At 45.9% G+C, this 15,484-nt stretch overlaps 1 protein-coding gene across 4 annotated transcripts in view; it reads right to left on the reverse strand.

Annotated features, from left to right (window-relative positions):
• Positions 1 to 15,484, reverse strand: part of HSD17B12 (hydroxysteroid 17-beta dehydrogenase 12) — a 148,345-nt gene that overhangs the window by 71,500 nt on the left and 61,361 nt on the right. For 3 of the 4 annotated variants that reach the window (XM_039536810.1, XM_039536808.1, XM_039536811.1), the window contains exons 2-3: positions 4,300 to 4,346; positions 3,469 to 3,544 (exon numbers count right to left, since the gene is read on the reverse strand). The exons of the other annotated variant lie outside the window; for it this stretch is intronic. In XM_039536810.1, coding sequence (XP_039392744.1) covers positions 3,469 to 3,544; positions 4,300 to 4,346 — 123 coding nt within the window. The remainder of the gene's footprint in view (positions 1 to 3,468; positions 3,545 to 4,299; positions 4,347 to 15,484) is intronic. 4 annotated transcript variants of the gene reach the window in all.

Raw genomic sequence — 15,484 nt, forward strand, 5'->3', positions numbered from 1 at the left:
TGTAGTATGGTGCTGCGCTGAAAATGACCTGGGATCGGAGTGTCACCCTGGTATCTTTAGGCAATGTAATGCCTTTTCTATTCTTGAGCTAAATAGGTCCATACCCTCGAAGGACAAGTCCTCAGTTGTGGCTTTGACTTCCCTTGGTAAACCAGATATCTGAAGCCAAAAGGCCCAGCACATTGTAACTGCAATGGCCATCGAGCAGAGTTAGGTACCATTTGGTCCTGTCTGATGGAATCCCTCAGCTCTTTCATGCAGACCCGCACAAGTCACAATCAGAAGAGGGTTACCCCGTCTCTCATATCGGAAAGTCCTATTTTGCAAATAAAGCCCACTAGTTCATGATGGAAAACTAAAAGATGAGGAATAGGCCTTTCAGCTGACCAGGTCCAGCTTCTTGGGGTCCTTGTCTTTTGGAGTTTCTTTTATGGATCTGGTTTTCTTCTGGACAGTAGAGATAACAAATAACCCTGGTGTTGGATGGACAAATGTGCTCAAAGCCCTTGAGTGGAAACTGGTATTATTTTTCCACTTACTTGGAGGTCAGCGGAAGTGAGGCCAAGGAATGCCAAAGAACCCTCGCTGGGTCCAGGATGCCCTGGGTATTGAGGATGTTGAATAGCTTGGGTGTGTCTTCTTGGATCACTGTCGTTTCAACATCTAGTGTCTCAGCTATCCTCGATACTAACTCTTAGAACACTGTGAAGTCATTGACAGCTGGAGTTGGGGCCACAGTGACTGCTTCATCTGGAGAGGAAAAGGGTACCTTCAGTGGGGAGGGGAGCTAGCGTGTCTCTCTCACTACTTCTGCCACTTCCTTGGGGGTTCCCCGCTGTTCTGGTGAGGGTCCCCTTCACAGCAATACCAGTGGCAACTGAGCTCTCCTTTTCATCAAGATATGTGAAGTCATCCTGTTCAGGGATCTAAGCGTGGGCAGGCCCCAGCAGGGCCACTATGCCCAAGGTGGTGCATTATATTGGAACAGTCTGACCGCAAGGACCCACCAATTGTCAGTTCTACACTGGGACTTGGTGCCACGTGTCTTTCAAAGCAATGGTTCCCTGCATAAATCAGAAAGAAGAATTAGATCTCTGAGAATAATGGTGCTGATGGGGTGCAGTTCCAGCTCCGATGGTAGTGGGGCTAGGGCCAGGTCTGGAGCAATGCGGGTGGACTATCAAGGGCATATCTCAAAATCAGAAAGGGTTCCAACCTCCAAGACTAGTGCTGGCACAGATCTCTGCGCCAGTATCTGTACTGGTGGACCTGTCTACCACAACCTCAATGTCACTACTACTGTCTTGGTGCTATCCTTGACGTTGAGAATTTTGAGGTCTTCTCTCTCAGTAGAATCCTCTGCATGGGATGGACACATTGCGCAGTACACTCTTCATTTGTGCTTGTTGGAGAAGTGCCTTTCCACTCCAGAGGATGAAGCCAGTACCTCTGCTCCTTAGTCAGTGCTCAGGCCTTCAGTGCTGACAAGATTTGGCTAGTATCAGGGATGCTTACAATGGCACCAATGGGTTTGGCACCTTCATTGCTTTCTCTTCCTTACTGGAAATGGGGATGTGGTGATCAGTTGTTAGAGCACTTGCCAAACATCATCTCTTCACTTCCTGTACAGAGGATATCTGCACTCCTGGATCTGATGCTATGGTCATGGATTACTCCACGGTCTCGTTTGAATCTTGTGTTTTAGGATTTTCAGTTGTGGGATGAAAAGGAGCGGCAACAGCACACTTAGCTAGGATGTGTATTTCCATGGGACAGAACAGGCATCTGCTGGGTTCATCTATGATGGGTATTACTCCATTGCAGGAAGGACAGGGTTTAAACCCAATAAGTTTAGAATCTGCCATAGCTAGCAGCTGGTGTAAAAGCATCTTACCCCACTGTACAAGGGGTGTCTCCTCCCGTCTGCCCTAGATACTTTTTTTTGTGTGTGCGCACGCGCGCGGAGGGACTGCCCAACAGGAATTTTACAAACAAATTAATAAAAAGGGAGAAATGAAGATGACATTTCTTTACTGGAGAAAATTTTGGATATCAGAAGTGGATTAGATATAGTTCAGGTTCTGTCTCACTGACACAAGTGGTAAGAGGGAGGGTTGGTGCCACTCCACTCCATCCTTTATTTCCTCATATAAGGCAGCATAAGATGCATGTGTGGCCCCACTGGACACTGCTCTACAAAAGATTCTGAGCCCAAACACAAGAAGCACATGTGCATCTACAGTGACATGTATTCTAAGAGGAATCCTGGGTTCTATTCCATTTTCTGGAGCAGAGTCCGCAGTAACGGTTATTGATTTTTCTGTCCCATCTCCTAACACATCCCTTCTCTGGTCTGTCTGCTTCTTCCTTCTCCTCCATGATGCCTGGCCAACAATACAGGTAGCATTAAGAAAACTGGAAAGACAGTCTCCTTGATCTGGTGCCAGGAGCAACAGCAGCAGGAAGAGTCCTGCTCAGTCTCTGCAGTCCTGAGCTGGAACATGCTCAGTGCAAATGGAATGTTTGAGAAATTAGATGTCAACATCTAAAAAGCCTCTGCTGAACACATGCAGTTGGCAATTTTCAAAAAGACTTATAACTTAAAATTATATACAAATTTGGCTAACAGGGAAAGTAAAAGGCACCTATCTGGCTCCAAGTTAACTCCTTCCTAAATTTCAAGTATCTGCTGCAAAGCATGGATGTAAGTGCTAGAGCTCCTCAACAAAACGTTTGCAGTAATTTAACATTTGCAAAACATTTCCCCCAACCTTATTTTCAGAAATGGCTGAATTTTTTTTGCTGAAACTTTCCAAAACAATTCAGCCCAAAGATGAGACCTGGCATGGAAAGTTTCAGACTAAACAGTTAGTTTGGCCAAGTTATAAGCAACTGAAAACAGTCTTGTAATGGAAAGTGTTCTGCAATCTTAACTACAGCATCACCACCAGTTCCACTTATAATAATATTTAAAAAGTTATGTGACTACTTCTATCTGATGTAATTTCTTTGACATCAGCAGAGTTACACCACGGATGAATTTGTCCCACTATCACTAATCTTAATTCACATATTTCTTTATTTGAAAAACCAGAGGGAGGGAATGCAACTTGTGATTAGCATAAGGAGATATGTTTAGGATTGTTTTGAGTTCCAGGAGAAAAAGCACAGTTTTGAAGATCTCATTCTAGAATTAACCTCCAATTGCTCTTGGAAATGAGATAATGAGAACTGTACAAATTTGATCAGTTAGGCACTTCTCTTTTTAGCATATTCATGAAGTTTTTTAAGTGTTATGTAAAAGTGATGTAAAATTATTAAGAATGTAAAATTAAGGTTTATAGAATATTTTAAAAACTATCCATTAATTATTATAAAATTGTCTTCATGTGGAATTGGAGAGGCCAAAGGGGCTGTATTTTAGCTTTCATGTGTTAATTTTGAAATGTAAAAGAGTTTATCACATACTTATTTCACTGGCAACCTGTTCTAGTTTTTCTTGAGATCTGCTGATAAGAGCCACATTCATTCCATGCTTTGCTAGCTGAAAGAAACAAAAGAGATACAGAGCAGTTCAATCACAACTGTGCAATAGATCACTGGCCAGCATCACCCTTAAGAAAAGATGAAACTTGGGTCAAATACTACAAAATATATATTGACTGGTAACAGAGAAAGTCAGATATAGAAATTATGATTTAAAATAGCTAGAGATGAAGGAAAAATAAAACTGAGTACCAGAGTGAGTACATGGTACTTTACTACCCCACCACAAAGACACTTACAAAGGATCTTCAACAACTCTGCTCTGAAGTAGGTGAATATTTACATTTATAGATAGGGAAACTGAGGCAGGGGTTATGTAATTTTCCCAACTCCACACAGCAAGGTCGGTGGCAGAACTTGGGAATTAGAATTCAGGCTCTTAAACCCATGTTTAACTCAAACAGACTAAATTATTTCTTTATAGCGCAACAAAACACAGTTTATAACAAAATTAACTGTTACCTAATCAGCTATATTAGATTCCTTTATTTGTTCTACTGCAGTCCAGATTCTCTGTCTAGCCCAAAAGCCAAGAAAGAGTGCATGTAACAGTATACAGGTATCTGATATTTGTACTCCATATTCTGCATTTGAGTCTAAAATACAAATGGAGGCATTTCAGGTAACACTGATCTCTGACAGAATTAGTGTGCATTTGCATGAGACAGGATGGCACTATACTATTTCACTTTCACTGAGTCCGGATAGAGTCCATAGCAGTTCTGATCATTCTAAAGGAATAAAAAGGCTTACCTGTTCTGCATAGGCTTTTCCAATTCCATCAGTAGCTCCTGTGACCACTATAACACGGGAAAAAGGGGGGGGGGGAATAAATATTAGCTATCTTTACAGTAATAACTCATAACAAAGTGGTCATTAATAGGCTATTGGAGCACCCCTTCCGACTAAGCAGCTCACCAGGTTACATCCTCACATGGTACCGGGCTCCAGTTTTTCTTCATTATTAAAAAAGCTTTTAGAAAACCGACACTCCCTCTTCTAACTCCATAATCCACGTTTGGAGACCCAGATTGCCCTTTATGGCCTAAATGGGGACTTTCAACTCCCACTTTCAATTGTAAAAGTTAAGTTGTGAATATCAAACACCTCTCAATTTAGTTTTATTTAAAACAGTGAGATTAAAATGGCCAGAGGTCTGTACGGAACTGATGAAAGTACATCTAGACTCATGGTGGACAAGGCACAAGTCAGCACAAGGCCATTTTGAACTAATTTCCACTCACATATTCATTTCCTTTGTGATCCCATCCCCTCTCATTGCCCACACCCTAGAGTCCTGGAAGGGTAGATTTATCAGTGGAAAGTATGGTCAGATAAATTCTTATGAAATATTTTTCCCCCATGGAAAATTGGATTTTTGACACTGAAAATTTTTGAGGTGTGTGTTTTCCTCAAAAGCTTTCTAGTTTTCAGCAATTGAAAAAAATTGTTTTTCATATTCTGAACATTTCAACAAAAGCCAAAAAGTGTTCAAAAGAAAAAAGAATCCCATTTTCTGATCCCTCTAGTGGCAAGTCTGGCAAACAATGATTAGATCCTCTGTATTGGACCCTCATAAGTCTTTCTGGGACCCTCACCTGCTATAGGGCCATGAGGAACTAAATCTTGGTACATCATGGCCACTTTTGAGAGGGGATTCCAAAACTCCAGTCACACTGCTACCCACTGTTTTCTCAAAAAAAGCTAAAGAGCAGCTCCTCTATCCATTTTCACTACTTTGCTTACCACCTGTTAGCCCCTCCTCTATCCAGCTAAGTATGCACATTCAGCATCTTCTTCTTCCTCAACTCCTCCCTGCCAGCCAGCCCACTTAACTACACTTAGGGCTTGGCTACACTTACAAGTTGCAGCGCTGGTGGAGGCTTTCCAGCGCTGCAATTACACCCCGTCCACACTTGCAGGGCACAACCAGCGCTGCAACTCCCTGGTTGCAGCGCTGGCTGAAAACCCATCCCGGCAGGGGTATAAGGAGTGCAGCGCTGGTGGATCCAGCGCTGCTCAGCAGGTGTGGACACTCACCAGCGCTTTACCTGTCCTCCAGGGAATAAGGAGCTATCCCAGAATTCCTGTTCAGCCACTCTGCTCATCAGTTTGCACTCTACTGCTCTTGCCTCAGGTGACCAGCCCTTTAAATGCCCCGGGAATTTTAAAAATCTCCTTCCTGTTTGCTGCAGCCAGGTGTGGAGTGCAATCAGTTAATCTTTCCAGGTGACCATGCCTCCACGTGGCAAACGAGCCCCAGCATGGAGCAATGGCGAGCTGTTGGACCTCATCAGTGCTTGGGGGGAGGAATCAGTGCAGGCACAGCTGCGCTCCGGCGGGGGGACTTCCGATATGTTTGAGGAGATGTCAAGGTCCTTGCTGGATAGGGGCCATGATCGGGACGCACTGCAATGCAGGGTGAAAGTTAAGGAGCTGCGGAGTGCCTATTACAAAGCCCGCGAGTGTAATCGCCGATCCGGATCTGCCCCCACGACCTGCCGTTTTTACAGGGAGATGGACGAGATACTTGGGGGTGACCCCACTGCCAATCCCAGGATAACGATGGACACTTCTGAGCAGGCTGGGGGACAGGAGGAGGAGGCGGAGGCGGCGGAGGAGGAGGCGGGGGGGGGGAGGAAACCACGAGTGAAGCTACTGGGATGGGGGAAGACACCCCAGAGTGGGCATGCAGCCAGGATCTCTTCTCAAGCCAGGAGGAAAGTACCCAATCGCAGCAGCCAGCAGTTGCAGAACGACAAGCAGAGGAGCGGGTTAACGGTAAGCGGCTTTTATTTTCTGGGTGGAAATGTTTCTGGAGAGGAAGGGGGGTTATGGCTGCATGCATGCCAGCCTCTAGATGTGGAATAGCCCGTTGATGTGGTCTATCACGCGGTAATCTGCTGCAGTTATCTCAGCAAAAGTTTCAGCCAGAGCGTGGGCAATATGCCTGCGCAGGTTTATAGGGAGAGCCACTGTGTTTCTTGTCCCAGTCACGCTGACGCGTCCGCGCCACTGTTCCGCGACTGGGGGGGGGATCATTTCTGAACACAGGGAAGCCGCGTAGGGTCCCGGGCGGAATCCACATTGCTGTAAAAGAGCCTCCCGCTGTCCCCTAGTGACTCGCAGCAGGGAGATATCTTGCAGGATTAACTCCTGTGAAAAATGTTGGGAGACTCTTTAGTGAAGAGATAGGTAGATAGTGAAGATCACCCCTGCAGCTGCATCTTCACTCAACCCCTCTATCACTCCAGATTACCCGAAGCAACCAGCCCCCCTCTATCAATCAAGCCCCACTTCTCCTTCTATAAGCACCCCTCACTCACCATTTCGTGGCTTCTGTCGTGTTATGCGTGTGGGGAAAGAATGTTAAAGTGCAAACTCCCTCAGTGTAACAATTCATGTCTGGAGATAGTGGATACAATGCTGCCCCTGTTAAATATTTCATTTCTACAGTGACCTTGACTCCTGGAGTGGGCAGATGTTCCACAGCACAGAGGCTACAAAATTTGAGAAGAAATCCCCGAAAGAGCAAAGAGGAGATGCTGAAGACTGTTCTTCAGCACTCTGCTGCAGAGAGAAAGGAACTGAAGGAGTGGCGAGAGAAGGAAAGCATGATCCGCCAGAGACATTGGCGTAGAAACGCTGTGGCAAAGAAGAAAAGCACAAACCAGCTGCTAGAGATCCTGTCGAGCCAAGCGGACTGTCTCAAGGCAATCTTAGCCATGCAGGCAGAGCAGTCCCGTGCTGCCCCACAGCCCCCCCCCATCCCAAAGCTTTTTTCCTTGTGCCCCAATGTCAGCTCAAACCGCCTTTCCCCAGCATTCAGTTTCTTACCACCACCAGCTGCCTCCAACACCTGTTCTTTCACCAACCAGCCCTGATACCTACCACCCTTACCCTCTGCACTCAACCCCCACACCCATGCAGTATATGCACCCTGAAGTGCAGGAATCGTTAAACAGCACTCCAGACAGGACATATGCAAACTTGTGACTGTACAGTTCACCAACCCACACCCCTTCCCTCTTGTGTTCATGAAATGTTGTGTGTCTGTCTGTCTGTCAAGGAATTTTTTTTCTTTACAATAAAACAATTCTTGGCTTTGAAAACAGTCTTTATTATAGCAGATAGTGAAAGATACCTTAGCCCAGTAAAGAAAGAGGCACTGCAAATCATTTTAGGGATAATAGAATAACAGTGTAAACAGTGCAATTCACTCCCATGCAAGTCAGCAAACATTACTGTTGGCTTTCAGCCTCAAATTCTTCCCTCAAGGCATCCCTAATCCTTGAAGCCCTGTGCTGGGCCTCTCTATTAGCCCTGCTCTCTGGCTGTGCATATTCAGCCTCCAGGACTTGAACCTCGGTGGTCCATGCCTCACTGAATGTTTCACCCTTCCCTTCACAAATATTATGGAGGGTACAGCAAGCGGATATAACCGCGGGGATGCTGCTTTCCCCCAAGTCTAGCTTCCCATACAAGCAACGCCAGCGTGCCTTTAAACGGCCAAAAGCACACTCCACAGTCATTCGGCACCGGCTCAGCCTGTAGTTGAACCGGTCCTTGCTCTTGTCAAGCTTCCCTGTATAGGGTTTCATGAGCCAAGGCAGTAACGGGTAAGCGGGGTCTCCAAGGATCACAATGGGCATTTCGACGTCCCCTACTGTGATCTTCCTGTCTGGGAAAAAGTCCTGCCTGCATCTTCCTGAACAGGCCACTGTTCCGAAGATGCGTGCATCATGCACCTTTCCAGGCCAGCCTGTGTAAATGTCAATGAAACGCCCGCGGTGATCCACAAGCGCCTGGAGAACCATAGAGAAATACCCCTTTCGATTAACGTACTCTGATGCCAGGTGGGGGGGGGCAGAATAGGAATATGCGTCCCATCTATTGCCCCTCCACAGTTAGGGAAACCCATTTGTGCAAAGCCATCCACCATGTCCTGCACGCTCCCCAGAGTCACGGTCTTTCTTAGCAGGATGCGATTAATTGCCTTGCAAACTTGCATCAAAACAATTCCAACGGTCGACTTTCCCACTCCAAACTGGTTCCCGACCGACCGGTAGCTGTCTGGATTTGCCAGCTTCCAGATTGCAATAGCCACCCGCTTTTCCACCGTCAGGGCAGCTCTCAATCTTGTGTCCTTGCGCCGCAGAGTGGGGGCGAGCTCAGCACACAGTCCCATGAAAGTGGCTTTTCTCATACGAAAGTTCTGCAGCCACTGCTCGTCATCCCAGACTTCCATGACGATGTGATCCCACCACTCAGTGCTTGTTTCCCGAGCCCAAAAGCGGCGTTCAACGGTGCTGAGCATTTCTGTGAATGCCACAAGCACTTTGGTGTCACACGTGGCAGGAGAATCGATATCGATATCATCGTCAGACTCCTCGCTGTCACTTTGGAGCTGAAGGAATAGCTCGACTGCCAAACGTGTTGTGCTGGCGACACTCATCAGCACAGTCCTCAGCAGCTCGGGCTCCATTTCCCACAGAGTAAAACAGAAAGACACTCACAATGGCGCCAAACGTTGCCGGAAAGACAGAATGCTGGGATGTGAAGCGATGCACCACGGGGCGTTGGAACAGGAAGCGGAATGACCCACACTTCCTTCCTTCCCACAATACTCAGCGCCAAAACGGCGCCAAAACGGGACGAGGTGTTCTGTGGGATAGCTGCCCACAATGCACCTCTCAATACAGCGCTGGAAAGTGCTGCAAGTGTGGCCACACTGCAGCGCTGGTAGCTGTCAGTGTGGCCACACTCCAGCGCTGGCCCCTACACAGCTGCATGACCAGCGCTGTAACTCCCAGCGCTGCAACTTGTAAGTGTAGCCATACCCTTAGGCCTTGTCTACATTGCCACTTTACAGCACTGAAACCTTCTTGCTCATGGGTTCGAAAAAAACCACCCCTGAGCGATGCAAGTTTCAGTGCTGTAAAGTGGCAGTGTACACAGTGCACCACTGCTAGGAGCTGCGCTCCCAGCACTGGTAGCTACCACCCTCAGGGGGGTAGGTTTTTTACAATGCTTGGAGAGCTCTCTCCCAGCACTGGTGCTGCGACTACACAGCCACGTTGTTAGTAAAGACATACCCTTAAATATTTTTCTCACTTGTTCAGCTTCCACTCACCTGCCTTGCCTAATTTACCCCTGCAACCCATCTGGGATTTGGCTAGATGACAGATGTTGTTATCCTTAAATTCACATGAGAACTACAGGTTTCTTTGCGCTGTCACTGCTCATCCCTGTCACTAGATGGGTCTCAGGTAACTGCTCCTAAAAGCTTACTGCATTAAACTGAATTGGGAGCCTTAACCCAATTTCCTATTCAACTTTCAGTTCAATTAAAATCTGCCCAAGCTGCCTCTCAGGTGTTGCAGAGTATCATGGCTGGGCAGCAATGATTTTCCTTTGAAGCAACATTAGGCAAAAGTGCTAGTAACATACTCAAATAGAAGACACCACGTCTCCTGAAGTTTCTTTCATGACCATTAATGCATAAGCAGCTGGGCTGCTCTTAGTGGGATTGAACTGGCAGCTGGTTTAAAGTGTCCTTTCCCCCCCGAGCAACAGGTTCACAGGAACACAGTTTGCTTGCAACAAACCAAAAAACCAAAATAATGTGTTTTTCCAGATGCATTACAGTTCTGCAAAATGACCCTGTCCCCTAAGTTCAAGGGCTAAAGCAAGCTCTGATTGAAGTCTTACATTATGTATTATCATACAATTCATTACTGCTCCAACAAAATATGCTTAACAAGACCAAAAAAAAAGAGAAAAACTGCATCAATACCATTCTCTCAAAAATGTGACCCTCTTCTGGACTAACCTGACTTGAAGAATGTTCGTGGGCCATTTTCGACATTATAAATTAGTGAAGTATTTGAAGGAAGCAGCCATTGCTTAATGGAAAACTGGCTCATTACATTTTCGCCTCCTATCCACAACTTCATGACTTGTCTCTTCTTCCTTAAAAAGTTTCACTCTGGACTAGCAAGCTCTTAACTTGAAATTCCTCCATAAAAACCATTATTGGTTTGTCTTTCAATGCTATCAGCGCCTTAACTGGGTTGCAACTGCAGACTGCATGCTCCTCAAGGCAAGGACTTAGTCTTCCCACATATTTTGCTAAGTATCCATAACACTTCATGAATAAAATGTTAGATTCAGTATAGTGCAAGGACACATGATACACACACAGTTCTTCACTTGTTCTTTAGTACCAAGGACATTTACATGCTTTTATTTGCCACGTTTGCTCCTATTGCTTATTAATCATAAAATAAGATTGTGTGTGACAGCAGTGACTTCCAACATAACAAACAGAAGATGTGGGACTTAAGGTGAGGCATACATAGCAAGAACAGTTTCCCCACTCCTTCAGGTCCTGCTTCACCAAGAACCTATGTCTGGCATGAACAGAAGCTAGATGCAGTGCCCTCCAGAATTCAAGTTTGATTGTTAAGTTGGCCCAGGGTTGAGAGTCACTAAAAAGAAAAGTGCTACAAAAATCACATCTTTCAAAAAGAAGAATATGCTGGCTCCAGTGTTTCCAACCAGGGCTTTAGCCACGCCCTGTGTAAGGCCACACGTACTTAATGCACATTGTTATAGCTTCACTCCATCAATAAACCAAATTGCCCCCCAATCCCTCAGAGTTCTGCACCCCATTCCTCCCCAGATAAAACTCAATTCTGACATCCCCACACTCCAGTTAATATATTCTGGACTCCTCTCCCAAGCCCCCAAAGCTCCCCCCTTTTTTTGGCAGCACGGTGGAACTACAGTTGCTGTGCCTTTCTGATTCCTCCTCTTGAGAGAAATGACATCTGAGCCATTGTTTTCCTGCTCCTCTCCAGTTCTTCATCTTCCCCTCCTATCCCCCTCAAAAAGAGCAAGCAGTTCAGGAGCAATGTTCTTTGAGCCACTCTGCTCCTTTGTTCCTCAACCCCCTGAAAGGAAGGAGACAGTGGCTGCAAGAACAACTCAGTCCACTCTCCCAGGCAAAATTTTGATTTACCCTCATTAAGTGTATTTTGTTCCCAGACCTTCTCCCAAGCTCTTCTTGGGAACAGGGTCCCAAGCTCTACTCCAAAGTTGGAAGCACTACCATTAGTCCAGCCTCCATCTATTACCAGCAGGATGCAGAGTACTACTGGACCATTCTGATGGCAAAGGCATAGAGACTGAATTAGTGCAGAGACTGTGACCTGGTTCACACTGTGGAAGTAGAGAAAGAACTGACAGGGATTTGAAGGGGATTTCATATTCAAACAGTCCCCTTGTGTGAGCAAGAGTCAAGCTAGCTGCAACCCTAATAACGCGAGATTTGTCGAAGTGAGGATTGTGTGAGGCGAGTGGGAAAGAACTGTAGGAGAAGTTGTTGTGACCTTGTGTTAGATAAGTATGGAATGTAGACTACAGTCTAAATTGTTGAGGAAAAAAATATATCAGGAGGACATATGTATAAACAAAATGCAGCTGTCGCCCATTATTGTATATAACAAAAGGTATAAATGCTTGCTGTAATTGTTTACCTGGTGAGAGACCTGTTCTGCTCTCCCCCTCCACGCAGTTGCTAGAGATAATAAAAGTATCTGACTTGCTGCACCCAACTTGAGAGTGAGAACTCTGTTTTTCTCTGACAACACTAATAGTTTTGCCAGCACAGCTATTTTGTTTGGGAATGGGGGGAAGTCACACTGATGCAGCTATACCACCATAAAAGGTTCTGTTGTTGATACAGCTTATTTTGTTGGAGGACCTAAGCTATACCAGTGAAGCTGCATCTCTACTAGGAGGGTTTGCTGGCATAGCTGCAGTGCTGCAGCTGTGGCACTGTAGTGCTTCAGTGTAGACACTATCTATACCAAGAGGAGGTAGGCAATCCACTTCCCTGAGAAGCAGTATATAGGTCAGGAAGAATTTTTCCTTCAATATAGCACTGTCTACCCCAGGAGTTAGCACGGCATAACTACGTTTCTCCGGGGGGGTGGGGGGGGGGTTGTGAATTTTTCACACCCGAGAGATGTAGCTATGCCAGTGTAAGCTCCTGGCAGAGACCAGCCCAAAGCCTTGAGGAATGAGTGCTGTCACTTTCATTCCCACTCTTGAAAGACTATGGTCAAGTATACACTCAAAAGTTAAGGGCTAGTCTACACTGGCAACGCTAAAGCATTGCAGCAGCAGCAGCACTTTAACGTGGCTTGTGTGGTCGCAGCGCAGTGAGAGCTCTCCCAGCACTCTAAAAAAAACCCACCTCAATGAGAGGTGTGGCTCCCAGCACTGGGGCACTGTTTACACTGGCACTTTACAGTACTGAAACTTGCTGCGCTCGGGGGGGGGGGGGGGGGGGTTTCACACACACACACACACACCCCCGAGCAAGAAAGTTGCAGCGTTGTAAATTGCCAGTGTAGACAAGCCCTGAGTCAACCCAGCTATATCACTCCGGGATGTGAAAAATCCACACCCCTGCGCAACATAGTTAAGCTGAACAAACCCTCACTGTAGACAATGCTAGGTCGACAGAATTCTTCCATTGGAGGTGGATTAACTACGATGTCATTGTGGAGCCTCAATTCTACAGCTGTGCTGCTGTAGTGTTTCAACTGTAAACAAGCCTATGAATTGCCATTGTGAATGACAATGGACAGTCACTGGGAAAGGAAAAGAGTGAGAATGACTCTATAAGCTTGGTGATTAGGGACTCACCTAGGTTGTGGGAGGCCAAATTCAAGTCCCTGATCCAAGGACTAATTATTTATAAATGTAGAACAACTACAATAGGGGAGAGAGAGAGAGACCTATACCAGAATACCCCCACAATCAAGTGGTTTGGGCACTCAACAGTTTAAATCCCTTTTCTCCATTAAGCGGGGAGGGGGGTGGGGGAACGAATCTCCCAGTTCCACAAAAAAAACAGGAGTACTTGTGGCACCTTAAAGACTAACAAATTTATTTCAGCATGAGCTTTCGTGAGCTACAGCTCACTTCTTCGGATGCATAGAATGGAACACACAGACAGGGGATATTTATACATACAGAGAACATGAAAAGGTGGAAGTATGCATACCAACAGGCAGAGTCTAATCAATTGAGATGAGCTATCGTTAGCAGGAGGAAAAAAACTTTTTGAAGTGATAATTAAGATGGCCACAAGTGAGTTTTCTAACCACTGGGCTCAATGTCATAAGGGAGAAAGCCGCCTCCTCCTCAGCCATTTTTGAGATTCCAGTCCTCTTTTCACTCACTCACTCATGCCCGTCACCCTAATCGGGGTATGGGCCGCCAACCACAGATCTCCAGAGTCCTCTATCCTGGGCGCTTTTGTTAAAATGCATGAAATCAAAACATAAAATTTAGTCAGTTGTTTCAACCTGCCTGAAATGGTTTTCAACGTTTTGATTCACCAAAATTTTCAAAAAAAAAAATGCCCTTTTTAGTTTGACCTGAAATAAAATGTTGTTGTTTTTTTTTTGGAATTCCCAGCAAATGCAAAAATCCATTATTTGTCCAACTCTATTCCCTAGCAGTGTTGCTGGGGAACAATACATACAACATAGCCTTTTATTTAAGGCACTGCAAGTAATACAGAATTAAGTGATCATTCTAAGCAACAGCACCAGGAATATCATGTTGTAATATTCCTGAAGTCCTGACTTATTTTTCCAAATTTCCCTGCATATCTGGGCATCTTTTAATTTTACTTAAAGATCACGATGTTCGTGTGCAGAGGTGTGAGCTTTTGCAGGATTTTCCCTGAGGGAGGATGTAGAGACTGTAAAAGGTAGTTCCACCTAGATGAAGAAGCACAATTTCTGTTACACACAGACTTAAATTAACCTGCCTGTGTTAATCACAAGTGACAGAGAGCCATGTTACACCACAAATACCCAGTAAAGGACTTAACTGCCCTTTAGAAGGTGGGAAGATATTTAACTATTACAATAGCTGGCCTTAAGTTATACTAGTCTGCAACAAGTGGAGAAAACAATTGATACACTAATTGGGCCTGCAGACAGCACTGGCCAGTCAACTGCACAATAGACAGGGCTGGCAGCACTGCCTATTAAGGTTGCCTGACACTGCCCTTTTTAAGAAGCAGTATCAGTTGCTCATAATTTTGCCAAACTAAACATTTGGGCTGAAATTTCCCAAGCTGGGTGCCTGTCTCAAGTTGAATTTATTGAAGTTTCAGCCAAAACAGCGCAGTCATTTCTGAGAATGAGACTAGGAAAAAAATATGCTGTTCTACAATGTTAAAATTCTGGTGACTTTTTTGCTTATGCTTTGGGATCATGGATTTGAAATTTGTGAAAATCCATCCAAATTAAGCCAAGGTAAGCCTCTGAAAATTCACATATGCTCAGTAAAGACTTGAGTTTAGCAGCTAAAAATCTCTGCAGATTCAATCTTCATCCTTCAGTGTCTCACAGCTGACCAGTCCGCACATGTGCCATCTCCACAAAGTGACAGCAAGGTCTTGCTCAGGGCTGCTGTTACCAGCTGCTCTGGGCCAGGAACCAGAACTGAAAGCAGGAAGTCTGTCTTCTGTGCTCACAGCGGCTCTTCCAGTGGCAGATTAGCCACTGGGCCCATTGGGCCCGGGGGCCCCAGCTTCCGCTCCTTGAGGCCCCCCCCCCCAATCCTATCCCTGGCAGGAGCGGTGGGATGGGCAAAGCACATGCATTGCCCCTCCCTGACCCCATCCCTGGCAAAAGCCGCAGGACTGGAAAACCCCTATAGCGCCCTGTCCCTGGTCTGCTGCAGAAGTGTGGGGGTGGGTGAGGGACGCCCGAGCACCCAGATCCCCGCTGCAGCCCCAGGACTGGAGGAACTCTCACTTTTCGCTGCTGCCCCAGGGCCATGGAGTGGGGACAGAGCTTCTCTGATCTTGGGGCCACGGGGATTTGGGGGGGGGAGCAGAAAGGAG

This window comes from Mauremys reevesii, linkage group 4 (assembly GCF_016161935.1).
Source record: "Mauremys reevesii isolate NIE-2019 linkage group 4, ASM1616193v1, whole genome shotgun sequence".
Taxonomy (NCBI): domain Eukaryota; kingdom Metazoa; phylum Chordata; order Testudines; family Geoemydidae; genus Mauremys; species Mauremys reevesii.